This window comes from Acanthochromis polyacanthus, chromosome 16, assembly GCF_021347895.1.
Source record: "Acanthochromis polyacanthus isolate Apoly-LR-REF ecotype Palm Island chromosome 16, KAUST_Apoly_ChrSc, whole genome shotgun sequence".
NCBI classification, from domain to species: Eukaryota; Metazoa; Chordata; class Actinopteri; family Pomacentridae; genus Acanthochromis; species Acanthochromis polyacanthus.
In genome coordinates this window covers 2,961,935-2,986,022 of record NC_067128.1, presented here as the reverse complement: position 1 = coordinate 2,986,022, position 24,088 = coordinate 2,961,935, and the positions used below count along the sequence as shown (strand labels likewise).

General features: G+C 41.4%; 1 protein-coding gene across 4 annotated transcripts in view; it reads right to left on the bottom strand.

The window, feature by feature from the left end:
• LOC110965791 (centrosomal protein of 128 kDa) overlaps nucleotides 1–24,088 on the bottom strand; it is a 61,332-nt gene that overhangs the window by 26,440 nt on the left and 10,804 nt on the right. For 3 of the 4 annotated variants that reach the window (XR_007936711.1, XM_051936558.1, XM_051936560.1), the window contains 9 exons: nucleotides 23,854–23,928; nucleotides 23,543–23,684; nucleotides 22,206–22,345; nucleotides 20,799–20,870; nucleotides 20,325–20,510; nucleotides 13,635–13,823; nucleotides 12,296–12,757; nucleotides 10,179–10,343; nucleotides 6,974–7,138 (listed from right to left, as the gene is read on the bottom strand). Coding sequence is in view for 3 of the 4 variants with exons in the window: in XM_051936558.1 (XP_051792518.1) it covers nucleotides 6,974–7,138; nucleotides 10,179–10,343; nucleotides 12,296–12,757; nucleotides 13,635–13,823; nucleotides 20,325–20,510; nucleotides 20,799–20,870; nucleotides 22,206–22,345; nucleotides 23,543–23,684; nucleotides 23,854–23,928 (1,596 nt within the window). In the remaining variant the exon portion in view is untranslated. The remainder of the gene's footprint in view (nucleotides 1–6,973; nucleotides 7,139–10,178; nucleotides 10,344–12,295; nucleotides 12,758–13,634; nucleotides 13,824–20,324; nucleotides 20,511–20,798; nucleotides 20,871–22,205; nucleotides 22,346–23,542; nucleotides 23,685–23,853; nucleotides 23,929–24,088) is intronic. The other variant, XM_051936559.1, reaches the window with a different exon arrangement.

Below are 24,088 nucleotides of genomic sequence, written 5' to 3'. Positions count from 1 at the left end.
AAATGAGCTTCCTCTGCAGGGCAGCTGGGCTCAGCCGAAAGCTTGTTTTATGCTTGCCGCGTCCAAAGAATTACGTCATTTCCGCAGCCATGCCACCTCACACAGCCCTCCTCAAGCGGAAAATTTCCGCATCATGCACTTTCAAATTTTTCTAACTACACAGACGGAGACATGCAGAAAACTGGTGGAAGAACAGGAGCTCCTAGCAGCACAAGTTCAGAAATACAGACATTTATATGATTCATCACACAGAGATCACTGTGACAACCGAGTTATGAACAATTCACGGCGTGAAATTAAAACTAACTAAATGCAACTATTCTGTAAAAATGCCATGTTTTAAGTGGTATAAACAATGGCAAACTTCTTCTACTTCAGATTAGCAGTTTAGTCGAATAGGTAGACGTGTTTGTGATACACTGTCCCTATAGTTTGGGAGCAGACGCCGCATGGAGTATAAAGTCACACACGCGTCTCATTTGTTCGTGTGGAAAGCATAACCCAGCCTTAGAGACAGGGTGAGAAGCTCAGGCATCCGGAGGGAGCTCAGAGTAGAGCTGCTGCTCCTTCACGTCTAAAGGAGCCAGTTGAGGTGGTTTGGATATCTGATTCGGATGCCTCCAGGGAGACTTCCTTTAGAGGTTTTCCAAACAAGTCCGCCTGGGAGGAGACCTAGGGCAGACCAAGAAATCACTGGAGGGATTCTGTATCTTGTCTGGCCTGGGAACGCCTCAAGATCCCCCAGGAAGTGCTGGAAAGCGTTGCGAGGTGGAGGGACGTCTGAAATGACCTGCTTCGTCTGCTGCCTCCACGACCCGACCCCGGATAAGAGGAAGACTGTGGATGGATGGATGGATATTTCACGACAATCCAGGCACTAGTAGATGACAGTCCAGTGATTTAGACTTGTAACAATATCCACTTTAATATTAACATATAGTGTTAAATAGCATCTACTTTAAAATAGTTTCAAATCAACACATTTGGAGAGTGACAGGTGGTGTCAATAAAGGGGTACTTGTGCTCATCTGACAGGGCGGTGGGCACAAGTACCCACTCCTGTAAAACAGGACCAGCTGTTTGAGATGACTATCACAGGCTCGTGTAGCCCATCACATCTCTATCTGCTCTGCCAATGGCCATTAAAGCTGCATACAGCTACGGTACCAAGTTTTGGAAAAACTGGAGTGCCACTTTAACCCCAAAACAGATCAGCTCTCCTGTGTCCTTCTGTTATTTGCTTTGCTAAACAATGCTTGGTCTTCTGACTTCTGATTGCGCAAAAAACATTAAAAATAACTACTGTTTAGAAGTTTTATACCTATTAGTGAAAGATGACACACTCATGGAATCTAAAAAAGTACAACAATCATTTCTACATCACGTCCAACCTTTTTAAAAGCTTTTCGTACATGTCGAGCCACCCTGACTACAAAGCAGAAACACAACTCCCCCTCCGCTAAAGTGAAAAAGACAAAAACAGATCACATGTGCAAAAACACACAGCCACAAACAAAGTCGACAAAAAGGTAGAACTGCTTTTTCAAGTGCATCCTTGTGGCAAGGTGTTTACGCATGATCAACCGTCACGGAAAACACACAGCAGGGTTTTTTTTGGACCTTTTCCGTCCTGTGCCTTCGCAAACAACATCGTCACCGCACAGGTGCCAGGCAACTTTCTCAAGCTGTCACTCAAAACCAGATCCAAGCGAAAAGAATCTCCCAAGTCGTTGCCGCGGCAGCTCAAAGTGCGGCGATGGAGCGCTGCTGTGTAGAGGTCCCCGTCTCAGGGAGTGTACAACCGTATGGCAGCGCATGTGACTGCGTAGGAGGATAAAACACACCTTTGTGCTTCTCGCTCACGCTCTCTTTACTCTTTCTCCAACCATCAAAGGCCGCTCGGCGCAGTGGCAGACAAAAAGGAGGTGAAACTGTTGAAAACCTGAACAAGTAGGCTGGGAGTTGAAAGCGCTGCCTGTGAGGTGGAAGTGAAAGAAATGCCACTATTTTCTCAGCAGAACCGCCGCGGAATCCAAGCATCTGCCACGGCTAATTTAAATGTGCGACTGCATGGTTTATGTCTGTGACTGTGTGTCTTTGGTTACAGTGTGTTTCACCCCCCGCTAAGAAAATGGAAAAGACGGTAAAACTTACAGACAAGCAAAAGGCGGAGATGTGAAGAGTAACAGCAAATGGAAAAGACGCAGAAGGATGTTGTCATAGAGATTACCACTGTGGCATGTCTCTTCATTAAATGGTTAAGGACTAAAGACCCAGAAGATGGAGTAGAAGGAATAAGAAAAATTACAAATGTCCCAGGCTGGAATCAAACAGAACTTTGCAGTCGTTGTAAAGGATGTGCACACACTAGAATGAAGGCAAGAGGAGAGAAGGGCATCAAATAAGTCACAAATTACAGAAAAAAACTGACTTTTCAGACATGGACTCTGTACACAGGGTCGAAGAACCACACTAATCCCAGGGCAGGTTTTCTGGGGGTCAGACAAGGAAGAATCTGGGGGTAACGAAATCAAAATGCACGTGATTACCTCCTTAATTTTTGACAGTTTGGCCAATATTTGTGCAAAACTTCTGTCACTGAAATAGGAAACGGTCTTTTAAGAAGCATTTTACACTGATTTTTTTGCACAAAGTTATTTTTCTAATGTTGAATACAATCTTTTCAATTGTTCCCCTTATGATTATAATCTGAATCAGATAGCTGTCAAAGTCAACAGCAAGCTTACTAAAGGACAAAGTAGCATGTTTGTGTCACCTTAAACATTGCACACGTATGAAGTGCATGCAATCACATTAACAGACAGGCACGCACAAGCAGTGTACTTTAAGTTATGAGAAGCAACTTGGATGAGACGTGTCCAACATTTCTGCACCAATTTTGGTCAAAAAAAAAAAATCAGGCCACAAAAAAACAAACAAAAAAAAACACCTTTCTCATTCACTCTGCTTTACAATTTCCCATCTGCTCCACATTAAAATGCCTTTAAAATAAAACTTCATTGTGATGAAGACAGTCTAAAACAGGTCAGGTTCATGAGGCTCATCAAGAACAAATGTAGTCCAGGTTTGGAAAAACTTTAAAAGCAGCTGAAACGTAGTTTTTTGCTTCCAGCTGTGGGTAGGAGTCTTTCCTTTGAGTTTACTAAATAATTCTATCATTAGACGGCAGCAGGATCCATATGAGCGAGAGTTGTGTGTAATGTGGAAGAACAGCGGTACGGCTTCAAATTATAAACTACCCCTGAAGTGGAGATCGGATCCATCAGGGTCTAACAGGAAGTCATGCTGTGAACTTTTCTTCACCTCAGACAGGTGAGCTGTCACACACAGAGTCACAGTTTATCAGCTGCACTTAAATCATTTATCACATATCAGTCGTCCTCAGGTTGAATCCAGAGCTCCATCACAGCTGTCAGGATATTATTATTTTACTGCTGTGGAAGCAGTAGTCAGATTAACACGGACAGAACTTTCTAAAATGGGCTATTATTTGGACATTTTCATGAGCTTGATAATAATTTAGGTTTATTCTTTTGTTATTAGTGCATTATTGTACATTTTATGTCTGCTGATGTACTATTCGGTCACTGATGTATGGCAAATCTTGTGTGTGCGCCGCTCTCTCTGTCACTGTCTGAATGAAGCTGTGAAAGTGACCTCTGTCTGAATGACAGAGTGCCGTCACTTTAGCAGATTGATGAAGCAGCAATGTTACGTCCCTCATGTCTAAAAAAAGCTAGAGAGACGGGGAATTAACATAAGAGGAGGTGCTTTACAAGGTTTAGCATTTAAGCCAGAAAAACAACTGTCACACCAGTTTTGATAGTGAAGTGTCGGCACTAGACTCATATACAGCAAGAAAGCAGAGTCACTGGTTAAAAATCTTCCTCCACAACTGATTTATCAACTGCAAAAGCACAGTTAATTTCTCACACAACAGCGCACTCATCCCACAAATCTCTTTGTAACTTTCACTGCTTTTACGCCACCTTATAACCGGCCCTATAGAGAGGGAAGGAAGGACGGACGGTGTCTAGAGGCGACTGAAACCTAATACAGCCTTTAACTGTTAATGATTCCCCTCATTAAGCCAATCACTGGTAAGTTTGACTTCTTTTCAACATGACGGATTACAGAAGAGGAAAGGTGTTGGCTCGCATGTCTGACTGCAGCACTGCTGGACCAGACGGAGAAATCTATAAGAGCAGATAAGAGCGGACTGGGTTCATTAGCCCGAGGCAGCAGAGGAAAACTAGCTTCAAGTATGTAGGGGGTGAGTGTAGCATGTGTTTATTACTGTAGGAGTGTGTAGATGCTTACAAAAGGCAATATGAGTTAACATTAGCAAAGACGGCAGGTTAGCTGTGTGCAATACGCAGACTCATGTGTGGTATGTTGTACACATTTTGTCTCTTTGTTCAACAGATGTTAATGATTAACCTCGAACTGGGCTGGGACTAGTTAATTACAGAAAAAATAACAAGTTAAAAAAAACAACCCATTTAATCGCACCATTCTCAGTCCCTCAATTTCTGTCACACCGGTAACACTGATGAACACTCCAGCCCATTAGGAGGCGCTAATGAAGCTAAAGTCTGTTTTCCAGACGTGAAGACGATCCACAGGCGTGACATCAGCACAAGAAAGTTTGGTGAAGACACACTGAGCTTGTTGGGTGGAAAGTTTTCTTTTAAAAATCTTCCTGATGCTGCTTGGATAAAAGCATGATTGTGTAAAAATTGAGCAACAAAGACTTTCCTGATCACCTCAATGCAAAACATGTTGCTGTTAGCACCAGAGCTTAGTTACGACAGACTGGTACCGGCTAACGGTGTAGCCATCCCATAATAGACCACTTTTCAAGGCGCTGAAAGTGGTTTAGCTTATGGAAAGTCTTAAAATGTTGAATATAATCGCTATAACTGCATTTTGAGTTTGCAGTAATCTGTGAATGTAGCAGACATTTGAAAGATGCAGATAATTAGAACATTTTTGTTGTTTAATGTGGAGTTATGTGATGATCAGCATTCGTTTGTCTTTTAATAACTTAATTATAAACTTTTAGTGTATAAAAACAACATACAATTGTTTTTAGGAATAAAAATGTATATTCTTAAAAAAGAACCATCCAAATGACACCATTATCAGACCCAGAAACTATGAAAACAGAATGAATCTGTGGATTTTCAACATTTTGAAGGTCCTTCAACTACTTATATCTATCTAATGTGGGAAAACCGCATTTTGCATATGTCCCATTTCAAAGTTTTATGAGTTTTAAATTACAAACACGTACATGTCTATTTATTGATTCAGTCATCAACTAAAATTTATTTGCACTGATGAACTACTTATTGTGTCAAACGTTGCTATTTGAAAAAAATGTGATTAATCACGATTAATTAATTACAAAGCCTCTAATTAATTAGATTTTTTTTTTTATCGCATCCCACCACTAATTTCAACTGATTAATGATATATTAACTGAGGGCATGCATGTCAGAGAAAGTATTGCACATGTAGTACCTCTTACTGTACAGTTAGATGGAGGACTGCTGTTACTTTGCCGTGTTAAATACTGGAGATGGCCGTCGTTCAGACTACAGATAGTTCCACGTTGGCAAGCAAAGAGCATTGTGGGGTTTATCTAGCATCAGTCACCATGACAACGACTTCTGTAGCACTTAATGCCTTCCTACTAGAGCTGATGTATTGTAAAAGAGCTTTACTTGAACAGTCAAGCGTCTAATGAAACAGAGCTGATATTGTGGTGACTGTTGAGTGTTTGTGATGAAGAATAGTTTTCATTTTATTTTGATTAAGTTTAAATATCGCTTCATCACCGCCCATTTTTCTTCATTCATTACTGCCACTCTCCAGGTCCGTTTGTCGATTTTAGACTTGTAGAGTACAAACAACAGAAATCTGTCACGCAACAGACTTTTATCAATAATCGTATTCATTGAACAAATCAATAAATGTAGTCTCTTTAATAAAAAAGAACAAATGAGTTGAAAAAATGAAATTGTCACTGTCTGTGCAGTCTTGTAGTTGAATTCACAGCAATAAAGTTATGATTTCCCTCCAGAAAAGACAAGCCGTTTACTTTTCTGATAACTAAATATCGCTACAAAACTCAGAAATGTTCAGCAAAGTCAATATTTGTTTTGTTTTTTTCATGCTACATAAAATAAATAATGTAATTTAAAAGTAATATCACATACTCTTTCGATCTAACGTGGTTGCAGATGTACGGATGTGGTGCACTTCTAAGTCTTCTGGCTTTGTTCAGGCTGGGATGTGCAGCTGTAAAGGCAGCTCTGCATCAAAGTGTGCCTGCCTTGTTTTCACCAACACAAAGCTTGCTCTGGCCCACACTCACACAGCAGTAAAAATATTAGCTTCGCTGGCTGCCTGCTTCAAACGCCATTAAAATCACTTTGCTCCTACGGTCAATTGATTTTTAGAGATTCTGAATTTTATGTTTAGGAAACAGAAAAACGGGAAATAGTCTGGAAGCACAAATATTTTTGCATACTCCACTAAAATCAAATCCCATTCTTTCCAGACTGTGTAGGAAATATTGAATAAGTATATCTGCAATATGAATAAGCCTCTAATATGCACAGAAAGGGGAGAAGTACAAGTATTTTCATTGGACATTTTGTCTCATGCAGCACATTAATACACCCAAACAAGCCGCTAAACAGGCACAGTTATCTCAAATTATGTGGAAAGAGGTCATGAGGTAAAATGCACTGGGATGAGTTCACAAAGTTAAAGAAAAAAAAAGGTTGCAATTCTGTCCATTCGCTCCACAAAATCCTCATACAAGATCCTAAGATTTTCCTAAGGGGCTTATGGATTGCCGCAGCTAAACGGTGAGCATTTCTGGCTAAATCTGCAACTTAAACAACCCAGATAACAAACAGAATGTAATGAAAGTAAATACCTGTAGTTTGTCTTCACCGTTCCTCGCCAGACTATGACAGGCGGCGTCCAGTTCCTCGCCCATCGAGGTCAAAACGGCCTCCTGCTCTGCTTCCATTTGCAGCACTTTCTGCTCCAGCTTAACAAGTTCTGACTCGGAGGCACGTCTCCGTTCACCCGACCTGACCTGTGGAGGACAGCAGACAGCAGAGTGGCGGAGAGTAATTAGGTGCAAATTAGCTATCACTTTCTGCTGTTTTTAGTCATGCAGTCTAAATCCTACAAGGCACTGATTAGACTAGATTTCTTTCTTGCAGACAGGTGAAGTCAGTAACATCTTTCTTGCCTGATACGAGATCACTTCCAGCCCAGGGCTTCAGAGTGGGATCATTTAGGTTGCACATGCAACTTAACATTCTCTTACTTTGCGCCGGTGCACGTGACATTTAGCCGCTAATATTACTCAGTTTCATCTCTGGTAAATCTGACTTTTTTTTTTTTTTTTTTAACCACACTCTTGTCTGAGCTGCAGTAACTGAGCGGGAACTAGGAGCATTTCTGTGCCCGTCTGCCTTTTTTAATGAGGTTTTTGTGGAACACCGGTAAATAGTAGCATCTACCGGTGCATATGAGGGCGCGTCTTTTGAGGACGTGTAAATTGGAGCTGAAGAAAACAACCTGGGTTACATTTTCGCACTCTAAGCTGCATGAATCCCTGCACACGCACAAGTCATGCTGCGCCACCCACCACCACAACAATATTCCCCACCTGTTGGAAACACTGAAATATGATTAAATTGTCAACATTATGCATCGTGTTCAAAGCGATGAGTGCCGTCGAAGCGTGGCAGGGAACAGTCCATTTATTGTCGCAGCTTCAACGCTCAGAAGGATTATTCCATCTCCAATCAACAAGGGCTTTGTGCTCAGACATTTATGAATTGCTTGAAACTTTTTTTACGACAAACTGGATATTCAGAAAGGTATATCTGACAATTTTTAGAGACCGTTTTTTTCTTTATTGCCCCAATTTCAGCACATTTCCACACACATTTTCCGAAACATATGTACAACACTTTTAAATATGGAATATTTGACTACAAATGTAAAAAATATTTTTTGTTGATTTCTGATAACATCATAGAGACAAGTTTATCCAGAAAGGAACACGAAACGAGCGTGCGTTTTGCTCATATGAAATAGTTTCCCCAGTGATCATAGGAGCAAATCTACGTTTAATCTGAAATACTTGATCGCAAAAATTTAAAAAAAGAAAAATAAATTTCATAACTCAAACAGTCGAAGATGATTTAAGATGGAATGACGAGGAATAATAAGCATACCACCTTCCTGATTTGTTACACAGTCAGAAAATGATAATAAAATTTAACATTACTTATAATACAGCAAAAGTTTGAAACCATTAAGAATTACCAGTGTGGAAAAGCTTAAAATGTATTCTTCAGCACCAAATGCACTTTTTTATTGTTCCTTAATAATGTGCTGATGCAACTAAATGAAAATGTTAGGCACACCAATGCAACAAATGTAAAATATGTAGAAACCCTGGTTGTTACAGAAAGACTGACAACTTCTGGCATCAGAGATATTCGGCTTGCTCCCAAACAAACAGATTAAGGCTACGTTCAGACTGCAGGCTCAAGTGACCCTAATTCGATTATTTTGCCCCTATGCGACCTGTATCTGATCTTTTCATGACAGTCTGAATGACACAGATCAGATTTTTTCAAATGCGACCCAGGCCACTTGGTTATGTGGTCCTAATTCCGATACCTATCGGATCTTTTGCCATGCGACTTCAGTCTGAACGGCCAGGTCGCATTCATCTGACCTATACGTCATTGGTACACGAAAAACATCACCACTCTGCGTTCAAGCAAAACACGTCTTCGGGCTGCAGAAGACGTGTGTCTTGCCGTGAGAGTGTTAAAAAGAGGCGCTCACATTTGTACGTAAAGGTCGCCCTTTTCATTCAAAAATTCTGAATGAAGTCTGCATCTGTGAAGCCTCTCACATCACTATCCACCACTCCTGGCTGCGACTCCACACCCACACAGTTCTCTGGACAGACGTTGCTGCCACTGCCCCACAAAACACCAGGGCCAAAATCCTGGCTCTCTTCCTTCTTGACCTTCTCCTTATAACGATTAAGTTATAAATATGCTGGCTCTGGCTGGACAACAACTTTAAAATGTCCAGACATGCTCTACTGTTAGCGTCCATGTTTACTTCCGTAAACACTGAACACGCTCTCTGCGTGTCGTTGTTGTGTCCTCTTCTGCGCATGCGGGACACTTTTGGGTCGTGTGAGGTTCACACAGGAGATCACATACAAGTGGCATTTAATTGGAAATGTGAACGAACTCGCAAAAAAAAAATCAGATTTCACAAAAAAAAAAATCGGAATTGAGCATTAAGCCCTGCAGTCTGAACGTAGCCTTAGTTACGTTTCCTTTTCTGACCAGTTCTGTCAACAGTTTCAGGGTCTTTACCAGGATACGGTCGATCGATATGTTTGAGGACATGAACCAACTGATCAGTGCTACCCAGGGACCATGGATCATTATCCTGTCCCTGGGTTAACAAACCACCCGTGTTACATTAAAAAGAGCCCTTTTTTCTGCATTCGGCCGATTTCAGATCAATACACGGTTCCTGTAAAAGAGCCCAACGCAAATTATCAGCTGCCTGTCAGAGGGGTGAATCAGGGTCCAATACTTCATCAGCTGTTGTAAAACACCTGAGGACATATTGACGGGCCTTTTAAGAATAGTGCTGATTTGGCACCACTTAACCTTTCAGACCATTTTTAGGGCTGCAGGACCACATAATCTTACCACACACCCACATTTTAAGGCGAGGAAGTCAGGAAGAAAAGCAGTGTGATTATAGGTTCTGTGTGTTTGTGTTCCTTCCTTTTGCAAACACGACTGATCTAGAAATAAAACTGAAGCACTGTAGACTGTAAATGTTTTTCTCTTCATGTAGTAGATACAGTCATAGCAAAACTTGCTGCTGTTTTAGGTGGAACTAATATCTGTTAAGTAAGTCTCATCTTTGAAAATTGCTTTCTTTGCTCGCTCCTTGGACTATCTCTGCCACAACTAATTACAAGCAGCACAAATATTGTAGAACTCTAAGTGTTTTGTCACTTAATATTAGTCATTATGTGTGGAAAAAAAAAAATATCAAGAGGCCCGACTTACTTTGTCCTCCAGCTCCTGTTTAAGTAGCTGGTATTTTCGGTGGAGAAGTGCATATGCCTCGTCTTTTGTGCTCAGCTGTGCCGCCAGCTTATCACACTCATCCTTCATCCTGTCCAACTTGACGTGCAGCGCCCCACACAGCTCCTTGTCTGACGCTGCATCTGCCTGGTAGAGAGTAGACGATACACAGGTAATAATTTGAGATCACAAAGACTGCTGGCTCATCTTCAACTTGAAACAAGTTTCACTTTTCAATTTCTGTGATCATCAAGCCTTAAAATATACTGAGGATGTGAGTAAACAGCACAGACACATTTTCACTGTCAGAAATGCAGCTTTGCAAATCATATCAGAGTCTGCCAAATATACCAGTGGAGCCAAATAATTTGATCTTAAATCACATCTAGAAGGCACAGCCTGAATCTGACTTGACATTTTGTGCAGCACAAACAAAGAGCATTCTCTAATGGGTCAAGAGAATGAGTAAATGCCATTTCCAATACTCTGAAACCATGTTCTGGGTCCTTAATGCCTGCCCTTATTGTCTGAGTCCAGCTCAAGCTTTAAAAGGAGAGCCTCAAACATTAGCTTTCTATCTACTATAATAACATTATCACACACAGCTCAAGATATAGTAAAGTGGAAGCAACAACAATGACTGAAGACTGGGAGTGACAGCACTGACACAAATTAAGAAAAAATGGAAGAAACAGAAGTGCTAGAAGTGAAAATGCAAAATTAGAACTGGAGGGAGGCACAAAAAGAGGGATTAAGACGGAGAGACGGCGAGAGGGAAGATAGAGTGGAGGAGAAATAGGGAGAGAGAGGACAAGGACAAGGAAATAGGAATATTTTAAAGCTTTTCTTGACATGTGACTGTATCACAATTGCAATATAGGCTTCCAGCTATGCTCTGTGAATATTGGGTGGGCTTCTTAGGGACATCTGCAGCACCCGTAGGCTAGTTTTTAAAAACATTCCAGCAAACGCCCTTGTCCTCACTGCACTTGGAAATGACACCATTACAATGAGCTATGTCAGATATTAATGCCATTCAGCGCAGCTAATGGGCTAAACTCAACCATATCAGGGAGGTCCATGCCCCTTAAGAAACAATGTACCCAGAAGGGCTCATCATTGCAGATATTGAAGGCGGGGAGGCGGGGGTTTGGGCACTGAGGGAGCAAGTCAAGTGGAGTCCCGTATCTCCAGCGCTGCCTTGATGAGACTTCTGAGGTCTGATATCTGGGTGTTTAAATATTCACGCTTGGAGCTGTGGAATGTCCGTGAAGATCCACGGGGCACCACACACCATTAAGAGCTCAGCTATCCTCGGTTCACCCGCACTCAGAGGACAGAGCCCCGGCCAATGAAGAAAATTACTCTAAATGAGAATTTCGTCTGTGTCTCGCTGGGTCGGAAATATGCCAGATGTTTAGTGGCTGTGGCATGTTACCCGGCGCCGAGTTTGAAGTGTGTGCCAATGATATTCTAAATGTCAATTAGACTCTGGCACTCTGTGATCCATGGATAGGTGTGGGGGAAATTAAATTTCTGTGGCTGGCTTATCACCTTGAACATCTGAAAACATTTGACAAATTAAGAGTGCGTGTGACATGTGATGCATTATCCAGAGATCTGCAGCACTTTTCAGACCGGCCTTTAGAAGCATTTCAAGGATTTTCATGTCACTCTTTTTAAATATACTTATTTATTTTTTTGCCAAGTGTTAGATGAAAAGACTGATGCTTCTCTTATGTCTGTTCACCAAATACGTAGCTATAGCCAACATGCAATTAGCCTCGCTTAGCGTAGAGGCTAAAATCAGGCATGGCTCTGTTTAAAAGCAGTAATACACACCAAACAGCATCAAAAGCTCATAAATTAATTAATTATACCTCCTTCAATCCACACCAAAAGCTAAGTAAAGATGTGCCAGATTATTTCTTTATTTCTTGGCTGGAAAAAAGCTGCCTCACAACTAGTGGACACTCAGGAAATCACTGATCTTGAATTTCTGTGTAACTTTTTGACAAAGCTGGTTGAAGCTTAAGATAAGCAGCTGCTGTGTCTATTTGCACATTTTCTGTGCGGACACGTTTAGAAGAAGGACCTACCTTGACCTCCCTCAGGTGTGACTGCATTTCATCTCGCTCCTGGCGGCAGAGCCTCAGCATGTCTTGCACCTCCCGATCCTTCTTTATCCTGCTGTCCTCCGCCGTGGCCTTGGTGTTGTCCAGTTCCTTCTGATGCACTTCTCTCTCGAGCTGCAGCTGCTGGCTCAGGGCGTCTCGCTCCTCCTGCAGCGCTGTCACCTTGGCCTGAAGTTCTGAGGTGCCCTTGTGGAGCTCCTTCCTGGAGCTCTCCTCCTCAGCCAGCCGCTGGGCGAGCTGGGCACGGGCTGTGGTCATCTGCTTCAGGGCTGCTTGGAGCTCGGCCTGAGCGTCCTGGTCCCTCTGACAGCGACGGACTTGAGTGTCAGCTCGTTCTTCCAGCCTCTGGTTCTCTTCTCTCAGTCTTGCTAGGATGGCAGCCTGATGCCGAGCCTCCTCCTCCAGGGTAGCAGAGGCCTCTCTCACCTAGGGTTAGGAGCACTATTAAAACATATCAAAGCTCTTTAACCCTCTGAACTCCAAAACCTGCTGGTGGGTTTGAAAGCTATGTTACCTTTAATAAAAACTTCAATAAAAACTCAATTACACAATTGATCATAGCTGTGGTTCTTCTGATCTATGACACGACGTTCTGTTGGAAAATGTGACCAAAACTAAGCTTAAAACTGATACTTCTGCGTTTGATTTAAAAATGTAACCATTTGCACTACTGAGATTCTGTAAAAAAAACATGCAATTTTGTTTTTCAGCCATGAACCCTTTAGTTATTCAGCTGTGACAGTCACAAGACAGAAATTTGTTTTTTAATTGAACTACTTTGTAGTGCAGTGAAAAATAAGCCCACAGTGAGTGTTTTGTTGATTAATATTTCACTCTAAAATGAGACAGACTGACTTGCCAAGAGTGCCAAATAGAAATTTCAGTCATATCTACAGTTAAACTGAGCTGTACTTATGTGCTTCTAACCACTAAATATGCATCTCAGGTGAAAAAGAGTTGATATCTGTCTTGATTCAACCTCAAAAGGACAATTTTAGTGCTTACTGACTACTTTCAAAAAGGTGCCATAATTAAATTACACTCAATTAGCATATTTTAGGGTGGTAGTGCAATTCTGATTTTATTCAGCCTCAGTGCTGACTGATATCACTTCTGATAAAGCCGGTTAAACATTTCAGTTGAATCTGATTTGTAGATATCCTCAATCTAAAGCTTACTAGATGCACACTGTTAAATGAAAACTTGAACCACAGTCAATGGTGCTGTGAGCTATTTTAAAATCTTTGCTTTGCACCCCTGGTGATTTGAAAAGGAAACTATTTCTGGATGTTCAACTCCACACCTCCCGGATTTCCTGCTGCAGTGACAACTGGCGCTGGTGAGTCTCCGACAGCTCCACGTCCTTGCGGTGGAGCTCTTCCTCGCGCTGAGCTAACCGGCCTAGGATTTCAGCGAGCTCCCTGCGGGCTGCCTCAGTCTGCTGGCTCAGCGCCTTCAGCTGGGCCTGAGAGCTTCCCTTTTCCCTGGCTGCCTGGAGGGAGAAAGAGAAAGGGAGAGGGAGAGAGGGAGTTAGAGAGGAAAAAGGGAAATGAAGAATGACAAATGAAGAGAAGGAGGAAGATGGTGTACAAAGAGTACAATAATGACGAGAGCCAGAGAAAGAGTGACGGAGAGACGGAGGGATAGAAACATATGCAGTACCAGCTCTGGCGCTGATAGGAAAATGTGAGCACTCAGGTTCCTGATAAGGGACAATGGTCAGGTCTGTTCAAGGCAGATTGCTTCTAATACTCTGGCTTTGACTGGAATTTGCAAAGACTTTGCTGCAGCTCAGAACCTAATCATTTAATTGAGCACTTGATTCTCTTCCCTAATTCATTAAGAGGGCAGAAATGATTTTGTAATTAATTCACGTCACATCGAGTATGCCAGGTGGGAGTCTGTCTGTGCGGCGCAGCGGTGCTGACTGAGTTTGGAAGTGACTCCCTCAGTTCAGATGGAATGTAAATCACTGGGAGGTGACTTTTAAGGTAATACCAACAGTCAGCAATTAATTGTTCAGCGAAACACAATGCCTGTAACATGCCAAGCAAAGGTACTTTATTTCTGGTTGTGTTATTAAATTTAGTAAATTAATTCAAAATGCATTAAATAAGAGTTTAATTCTGAGTTTGACACAAAGTCCTCTGTGCCATGAAGACAAAGCAAAGGATGAAACATGAAAAGAAAAGGCATGTCTGACTATTCAACCATTTCCTTTGACTGGGCATTCATAAAAAGCTCCACAGCATTCGTCACTATGTTCCCACTGTTTTAATAGCACTGTCCTTGCATCCTTTCCTTTAGAGCTGAGACCAGTTTGCATGTGACATATAAAATCCACATCACTGGATATGTGCACCCCCTGTCAAAAGTTTTGTGACGGGTTCTAATTCATTTGAATGAGAAAGTGTCTCAAAACTTTTGACAGGGGGTGTATTTATGTATATCTCCCTTTTCCAATAATGATACTTAAAAGGTACAGAAAATGCTGCTTTTGCTGATTTTGCAGTCTATTTTTACTACACGCTGCCATGTGGGAACTGGACCAGAAAAACTATTATGATTAAGATTATATGAATATTATTAATACCTAAGCATATACATTCCCCCAGTGATGGGAGAGTGTTGATTATTTTATCTGAAAGGCTGCCGTCTAAACTTGAGTCCTTCATACTGTGGGGTGTATGTGTGGGTGAACAATCTTTTAAGTTAGAGTCTTGAACCGCCATTAGAAACACAACATTCCCCACAGATTTCGCTAAACTCATGTCATGGCCTGAATAGTTGTGCACATGGCTGCCTGGATCTCTGCCATTTTGATGTTTGCTGAGTTTCCACCCTGCAGGACAAGCTGGATGATCAGCACTGAGTGCTACAGAGTTCCTATCAGAGAGAGCAAAGTCACCAAATGATGCTCAGCCTCTTTCCTCTGGAGATACAGGAATAAAAATATGAAGAAATTGCTTCAGATTCCTTCATCTGTCCCTCTAATCGCACGTAAAGCCCATAAAAATATTACATTGATCAAAAATTGCAAGCAGCCTACATTTTAGGTCCCACCAGGCCTACTTCATGTTGATTTGTGCAAATACTTAAATATGATTACAGGTATGCAAGTTAGAATTGAACAATTAATTGACCCCAAATGGAAATTGCAACTTGAAACAAAGGCTGCAATTTAGGATCTATGTTATGCATCACATCTGATCTGAAGTTTAAACTGCAGTGTCAATACTTTGATAAACTCATGGCGTCTTTCTAGTGCGACAGTCATGCTTTTGATGGTACCTCATGTGTTAATGCTCCATCATGTGTTTTAAATCCATTAAATTGTGAATCCTTAAAGCTAATTTGAGTATAAAAAGTTATCACAAATTAAATCATTTAGCTGTAATTTATCATAAATAGTTCTTATCCAAGACACATAGTTAGAAAACGCCGGTCTAGCTGCCTGCACTCGCTGTGATATTAATGCACAACATGGGCTAAGCACAGAAAGACAGTAGGATGATTTTACTTTACCGGAGAGCACAATGTCTCACATTTCAAATTATTTTTACTTTAAAATCTAAAGATTTCTGGGATGGGCTAAGCAATCTGTCAACATCCAAAGACCACTTCTGCGCGAGAGCTGCAGTATTTGTGGAGCAACATGATAACTCTGATAGGCGTTAGTAAAAGCAGAGCACCAATGAAAACCCTACACTGCAAAAATGTCAGCAGTGAGGTCACCTTTTTCATTTATTTGTGTGTTTTTGCTGGGAAAGCGCACAATGAAATTAACTCTACTAGAGTTAACCAGCAGCTGATTTGCATTCTATAGGTACAGAAAAAGAAAAGCAAGTAGAGAGCAATAAATACACGATATAAAATAAGACAAAACTTAGAAGTCTTACAGTGTAAGATAATAAATTAAATCGGTAAACAGAATAAATACATGTCAGTCATTGTGCTGATTTCTGCCAAACTTTGAGGCTGGTTTTAAACTCTGCAAAGCTTCCTGAATGTGTAATGTTTGTGGGGATGGAATTCCACTTCTTCACTGCTTTAACTGAGAAAGCACATTTACTAAAAAATGTCTTTCTGCCTTTTTCTGTCTTTCTATGATGATGGTTTACTCTTACTGGCATAAACCAGGTGTGCTGAACACCTAAACCAGCTCCAGAGCAGCGATCTCAAAGCTATTTAATTGTTCTGTATGCCTTTGTATTGCAGCATAAAACAGAGTGGTCAAAACACTAAATCCTACTTGTATGTCACTTTATAACAGTTTTCGCACATCTGCTTCTCGGTTTGAATTAAAGCTTTCATATTTGATCCTTGCTTACTCCTCAAACTGTTCAACATCACCCAGGAAGAATAAGGCTAAACATGTTTTATAGCCATCGGATTGAATGTGAGATTCCTGAATTCAACCTCCACTTCACCATGTCAATAGCTCTCTTTTTATTCCTTGATAAATTATCTGTTATTTTTTATGAGTAGCATAAAGGGACTACATCTGCAGTGTTATACAATCTTGTGATGCTTGATGATAAACTGAATCTTGAATAAAATTTAAAAAAACTTTCATACAAACAACTTATACACAAAGGGACAGTAGCAATGATAAGCCTATTTATCTTACGCAGTCACAATTTACAGTTTTTTGCAGCTTTCTTGCCTGACTTTGGCTGCAGCAGGTGTGTTGTTTTTAGCCTGTGTTACATTTTAAAGTTCTTCATATAGGTTTTGGATTGTAGCTTTGTGCGACTGCTTAGCACAGCTGTGGCTGCTCGGTTTAGTAATGCTAGTTAATGAAAAGTTGGGTATTTTGACATTGTGTCATAGTACAGAGGGGTGCGCCATGAAGCAAGACTAATGGGCTTTCAGTGTCACATAGGTGGTTCTCCAAATCTAAAATCATCTTGCTAACTGATGCTGCTGAGCTAACTAGGCTCCAGAGGAAGTTCTGTTCAGAGTATGGGATGTAAATTGGCTGTAAGAAGCGCCTCTCTTTCACCAGTTCTTTTCCTGCTGATTTTCTATGAGAGATAAAAATTCTCAGCTGCAGGAATACATTATATCTGCAAACCTCTCGGGTTGTCATGCCACTGAATGCAGTCACACAGAAACTGTATGCATCGTATTGCCAAGGGAACCTACACGCATGCAGTTGGTGATGCTGAAAATGCAAAAATGCTCATGCTTTGTCCTGATTTTACACTGTTGGTAATGCAACTAATAGAGCATAGACTGGAAACTTGATTGTTTTCTTGGTTTTGATCACAGAGTATGAGTCAGTTGGATAAATTCAATTTGATTCGGCCAAAAACTAAAGTATCCTTCAATACGTAACGTGCTCTAAATTTTAAGGAGGATATATCCAAACAATTTCTCCTGAAATCTACACTTATGCATCGACCACTCACCTACACACATCAAAACACTCCAATAGTGCGACTTAAAAGGATTTAAGACCGTCGTCAGTTGGTCGGCAAAGTCCAGCACCACAAAGGCTCATATCGTGTTCCAGAAAAGGAAAGTAAAAATAAAACAAAGTCCTCACAGAGCTGCTAAAAAACTATCAGAAATATGATATGTGAGAAACAGAACAGACTGTTTTGTGGTGTGATGAGTCCATAAAGTCCACATCATTTGCCAGTATTCTTTGCATCACTGTAGCTTGTTTTAGTAACCTACTTTCCTTCCACTATCCATTAATGTATTCTGATCTACAGACAGTCTGACTGAGACAACATTTGTTTTCTCTTTGCCACATTTGGTGTCAAAATGCACTTCACTACAGACATTGATAACTTTAGTATGCTCTGTCAACGTCCTAAAAGTTCTGCATGTGCCAGAGTCTATTGCTAAGACAATGCAACAAAGAAAGTCAGAGGCTCAATTGTACTAATAGTGCTGCCAGCTGGCGGGCTGTTAACTCAGCCTCTAGCAGTAGCAGCAGAAGAAGCTGTAACATTTCAGACAGAGCTGCCCACAGCCAGCTGCTAGTATTTGTGCTGCAGTTGTCCACCAGTGCCAACCACTACCTTGTCAATAAACTGCAGTGAGATTTACCACAGTCTGCTGAACCTCTGCTAGATTGTTTGCAACTGAGAACTGCTGTTGTGTTCAAATATGAGCTGAAAGAACAACCAGAGCCAAAAGAAAACAATAAATAGCAGCTGACTGGTAAGCATCTCTGACTGGTATCGTAACTACAGAGGGAGAATGTGCGGTAACAGTCAGTTTCTCCTGCCTGAGTTTACAGTGTAATACTAATGCATGTACACAGCATACAGCCACATTAATGGAAGATGCTCTGGGGCTTCATCACGGTGCGTTTCATACACAATGCATAATGACACTTGTGCCACAGTGGGAGGAATCTCAAAGAAGGAAAACAGCAGTTTCTCTGTCAACATTAAAGGCACTCAAGTGGTTTCACTTGTAATAGACTTCACCTAGCATTAATGCAGCCTGGACATCTACATAATTAGAAAATGTTGCTTTACAGCTGCAGTCAAATGGCAAGCTGCTTTGTAATAGCTTGTTAATTTTATATTTTTTCAAATGATGTCCCTACATCTTTGCAGTATCCCACTTTGGTGCTCTAACACTGCAAATTTCCCTGCTGTGGGATTAAAAAAGACTTCTTATCTTAACAGCAGAATTTGGCTGTCCAGAATTAAACATACAGATACTAACATCATCATCTCTACTTCTAATAAAACTGCGACTGGTCAGGACTTTCATTCAAGATATCTATAATGTCATTCTGACCACAGTTAGAAATATCTTTAACTCCGTTTTGACTAGTCAAAATGATAGCTGCAGACATCTCAAACATCATTAGCACTAATCTGAGTTGTTGTGCATGCTGCTGCTAATGCAAGGCTTCCAAGTGGATAATGATCCAACAAAGCATTTGAAGAGTGTTTGCAGAAGAAATGACGGCTGCTGTGGTGAATTAGATCATTAGAAAACGCTGTGAAGTAGGAAGAGCTCATCAGCAAGGAGTTTGTGGAGAACAAGGGCTTTGTTTATCAGAGACTTGTGATCAGCTGTACTGGGTTGAAGACGCTGTCACCTTCCACTGACGTACCCAAAAAGATCTGCAACGCCATTTTGACAAATCAAAATTCCAATTAATTTCAGAATGCTGTATTTACATTTTGGCAAGTAATTGAAGTTCAAGACATCATTCTAACTTAAGAAATCTAAGATCTAGGATATCTAAATAGGACGACATGGATTTCTTAAATTGAGGGGAATCATGACAGGTCAGAATTTAATTATAAGATTGTTTGAATCTTGAACAGGAATCACAACCACTCATAATGCAGATATCCATAGCTGTGGCTCAATTGTAGAGATTTGTAATGAGAAATCCCTTAAACATTAATGCTAAAAGTGACACCATTTGTCCTAGAAGATATCTGAAATGATATTTTTGACTAGAAATAATTCAATTATCTGCAATGCATATCCAGTCCAGTGATGCTAAAACAGCTTATAGTGACAGTGGAGTGACTTAACACTGCAGAGATGGGGATGGATTAAAAAAAGCAGTCAGGATAAAAGCAGGGGAGGCTTAGATATTTAGATTCTTGCTCCCTAATGTGTGTCAAGCTCGCAAAACAGTGGAGTCTACATCTCCCATAATGTCACTCATTAGCATCTTTCATTACACCCCCTGCCTCCAGAGTGAGGGCTGTGCAGTCCTCCTTCAGATAAGTAAACCAATCTTCACTTATAAAATCGCTGGAGTGCCAATTTAAGAGTGTGATAACTTTGCTCTTTTCTAATGCAGTTTTGCCGTTCCACTCCTCCCACTGGCAATATCGGCGGAGGGCAAATAAGTCCACTTGAATCAATGACTTGTTAAAATTGATTTTTTTTTTTTTCCCCCTCAAATGTTGAAAGTCAGCATTCTAAGGATCCGCAGTTACTTAGCCGCTGCTTTGATGTCAAAAAGCGTGTAAGGAATAGGTCTGTTTCCACCGACCTGTGAGGCCTCGTCGGTGTGAAACTGAACCTGAGCCTGAGCCTCGTCCAGCCCCTTCTGCAGTCTCCTGCACTTTGCCCTCCACTGGCGAACAGCCTCTTGGGCCCTGGCCTTCAATTCATCTCTGCTCCTCGTGCTCTCCTGCAGTAATGCCTCCATCTCCCTCCTCTCAGCTGGTCCGCGGCTCTGAAAGGATTATTGAATTTATGAATAAAGTGTATATTCATTCTTTATATTATGAAACCTGTGTGTTTTTTTTTATCCATGGGGTATCTTATAGAATAGAATAGAATAGAATAGAAGGCTTCGTAAGTCTGTGAGGGATTCCATTACTGCAGCATTAGGTTTTCCACATCTTCACATTATAATTTCATAAAGTTGCGGCCCAGAATGGGGCACTAAACACAGCAGGCTTCAAATTTCAATTGCCACTATACAAAGCATCCCTCGATTCGAGTCCTTCGCTTAAATTACCTGTATGTCCCTCAGCTGTTCCAGCATTCGTAGCTGCTGTTGCTCCCGAGCCGCCAGGTCTGATGATAATTCCTTGTATACGAAGAAAAGAAAGGTCAAGGTGTGTGTTTGGACTGAGTGCTAGCGCTAGTGGGAGACATAAAAAAGACAGAAAGGGAGACAGGAGTGTGGAATGATGGGTTTAGGGCGACTTGGAAAAAGAAGAAAAAGTACTAGAGAAGCAAAGAAAAAAAATGTATTGTAGATTTTAAGAAGAGATAAAGAGTTAGAGGCAGGTACAGCGAACAAAGAAGGGGACAAAAGGCGAGAACAGAGAGGTCGAAGAAGGTCGGGGCTGTTTACACGCTGCTTCAATTGGATTATTTACAACGCTGGTCCGAGGAGCAGTCTGAAAGGAGAGCTGCTCTAGATTAACGCTGTAGCTAAAAGAAAATCACAACCACTTTGAAGTTTCAACTTTGATTTAAGTCTGAAGTGGGGCCAAATAAGACAACCTTCTTGCCGTTTAGGTATTTACACTGAATAAGACTGTCAGTTAGGAGTAATTAGTCATACACTGATTAGTCACAGACCTATTAGACAGTATATGAACTCAGTCGCTGAAAAATTGAATCTTTCACCCTATTCTCCTCATTATACTTCATTTTTGCTCATTTACCGCTAAAATGAAACATTTCCAACGTCTATTTTGATCTAGGTGTAAAAACCATAAGAGACGCCCCAGGTGATGTATGCAAACACCCGCCTCATCTCTGAACACCTACTCTGCAGTAGGGGAAGTGTGGGTGTTTAAACACATTTTTCCAGTGAAAGGAACATCAGAGATTAGAGGAATGTGCCAATGCTTAAAGTGCAGCTATTTCTACTAACAATTTATTGATACCAGCCGCAGCCTTGAATACCCCTGCTTAGGAAGGGATCGCATATTTTGTTCCTAGATTTTTATTTATTTTTTATGTCTTGTTACAGTGATGGCAGTGACACATCGCACCAGTTTGAGAAGGATAAATGACTGCTGGTTGACTTCTGATCTCCTATTCCAACTGTCACTTCATCTGACGATTTTAAGAGGATCAAGTGGCACGGAGCTGGCGGAGGATACGACCATGGATGAGAGGCACCCGACAAACTGAAATAACCCTGCTCAGGGTGAGGACGCCGGCCTGGGCAGAGTCAAGAGCACGCTTGAGTTCCTTTGAACCCCAGCTGAGAGACCATCAAGGTTTCCAATTTATGTTTAGTGAATAACATTGATCTCAATCTGCTGGGAAACTCTGTTACATACCACACAAATAAACAGGGTTGCAGTCCAAGCATCCTGACTTGCAGCGCCGTCACCAAATCACTGCCGTTATAAACTCTTGTATGATATAAACACCCATTTTCAGACATTTCTCCGGCACGTACCTTCACCTGTAGGCTGAGTTCAACCCTCTCCTTCTCCTTCTGGTTCAGAGCCCTCCTCAGCTCTTCAACCTCACTCTGGACGGAGACTTTGCACAACTGAACTCGCAGCTCTGCCACTTCTTTTTCCAGGTCTGAACGATCTAAACACATCCATAGGCACATATTTGACTGTCGGTAAAATCCATTAATAATGGTTACATTTATATAGCGCTTTTCAAGACACCCAAAGCGCTTTACAATGAATCCATTATTCATTCACTCACACATTCTCACTCTGGTGGTGGTAAGCTACATTTGTAGCCACAGCTGCCCTGGGGCAGACTGATGGAAGCGTGGCTGCCAATCCGCGCCTACGGCCCCTCCGACCACCACCAACATTCACACGCATTCATACACCAGCGTGAAAACACTGGAGGCGAGGCGGGTAAAGTGTCTTGTCCAAGGACACAACAGCACATGACTAGGTGAGAATCGAACCACCGACCCTTCAATCATTGGACGACCCGCTCTACCACCTGATCCACAGCCGTCCCATTAAGGCAGCAGCACGCACGGTGATAAGAAACTAGAAAACTCTTGATATTTTTTGAGTGAGAAAAATATTTAGGCATATTTTGATAACAGGATTTCTTTCTAACTTTACTCTAAAGAAACTATATTTGTGCCGAGTATTTTGGAGGCTTATATGCATGACTCACTGTCAGTCACCAAGAGTTGAAGATGTGACCAGAACAGAAATGAAGCGATAAACGATATGAATGAGGCAGAATTGTCTGGCTTTCATTTTAAAAATAGACGCTAAAGAATTCTTTATTGATTTCATTGACGTAAAATATTGAAACATATTTTATGTGAAATTCAGATTTAAATAACCTAAAGCAGCACAAAATAACTGCTATGCATTGAACTAAAACATCAGACACTGTCGCTTTCAATGTTTCATTTCATTTTAAGGCACTTTGATGCCCAAAAATCAATAAGATTACAAAAAACATCAAGGCACAGAAAGGTCAGATTTTCAATATTCTCTAATATACACTCAGTTTTCTTTCCTTTTATGGTCATACGTTTTACTTTTTTCCCTCTCTCTTCTCTTTTTGTGCTGTGGTCCAAATCGATTCTCTGTCCTCTAACCAACACTCGAGATGTCCTTTCGCAATTTTTACTCCTGCTGGCCGTGCATCAAGCCTCTCCTCTTACATTGCTCCGCATTCAGGAGGAATTAATACACGGATGCAACAAGACAAAGCACCATCTATTTCTGTGGTTACAGAATTGGCATCCTTAAACCTGCATTCAGATCTACGCTTCCTTTTCTCCCTCTAACAATTCAGTACCTTGCAATCCAGCTCTTCCCCCCTCCCTGTCGCTGTGGTTGCCATGTGGCTGAGCACTGGGCTGAGAAGTCTCCAGCCGTGCCCTCTGAAGCCCCGTGTTCTCCTTCTTTGTCCTCAGCAGCTCACAGCGCATGTCCTCCACCTGGGGATCATCAGCGGTGCGAGCAGACACGGAAAAAGACATCTGACTGTCTGACAGCGGGCAGAACAACACTCAAGTCTCCTTAAAAGTCTCTTCACGGCTTGCTCAAGTCTCATGAGGTTTACTGTAAATCTGCATACGCTGTCAGGTACAGAACACGTAAACAAACCTCTTGTGCGAGGGACTCCCTGCTATCCTCTGACTGTTCCAGTAATCTTCTGGCTCTGTCTAGCTCCTGCTCCATCTGAAGGAGAGCATAACAATAACAATGTCAGAACAGCGCATAATGATCGGGCTGTTTTGGAATTTGATGTGGAAGCGGTGGGAGTCTGGTGCAATGGCGATGACTAATCTGTGTTTGAAAGTTTAGAATGAACATCTCATGCAGTGTACTGTAGGTAAGC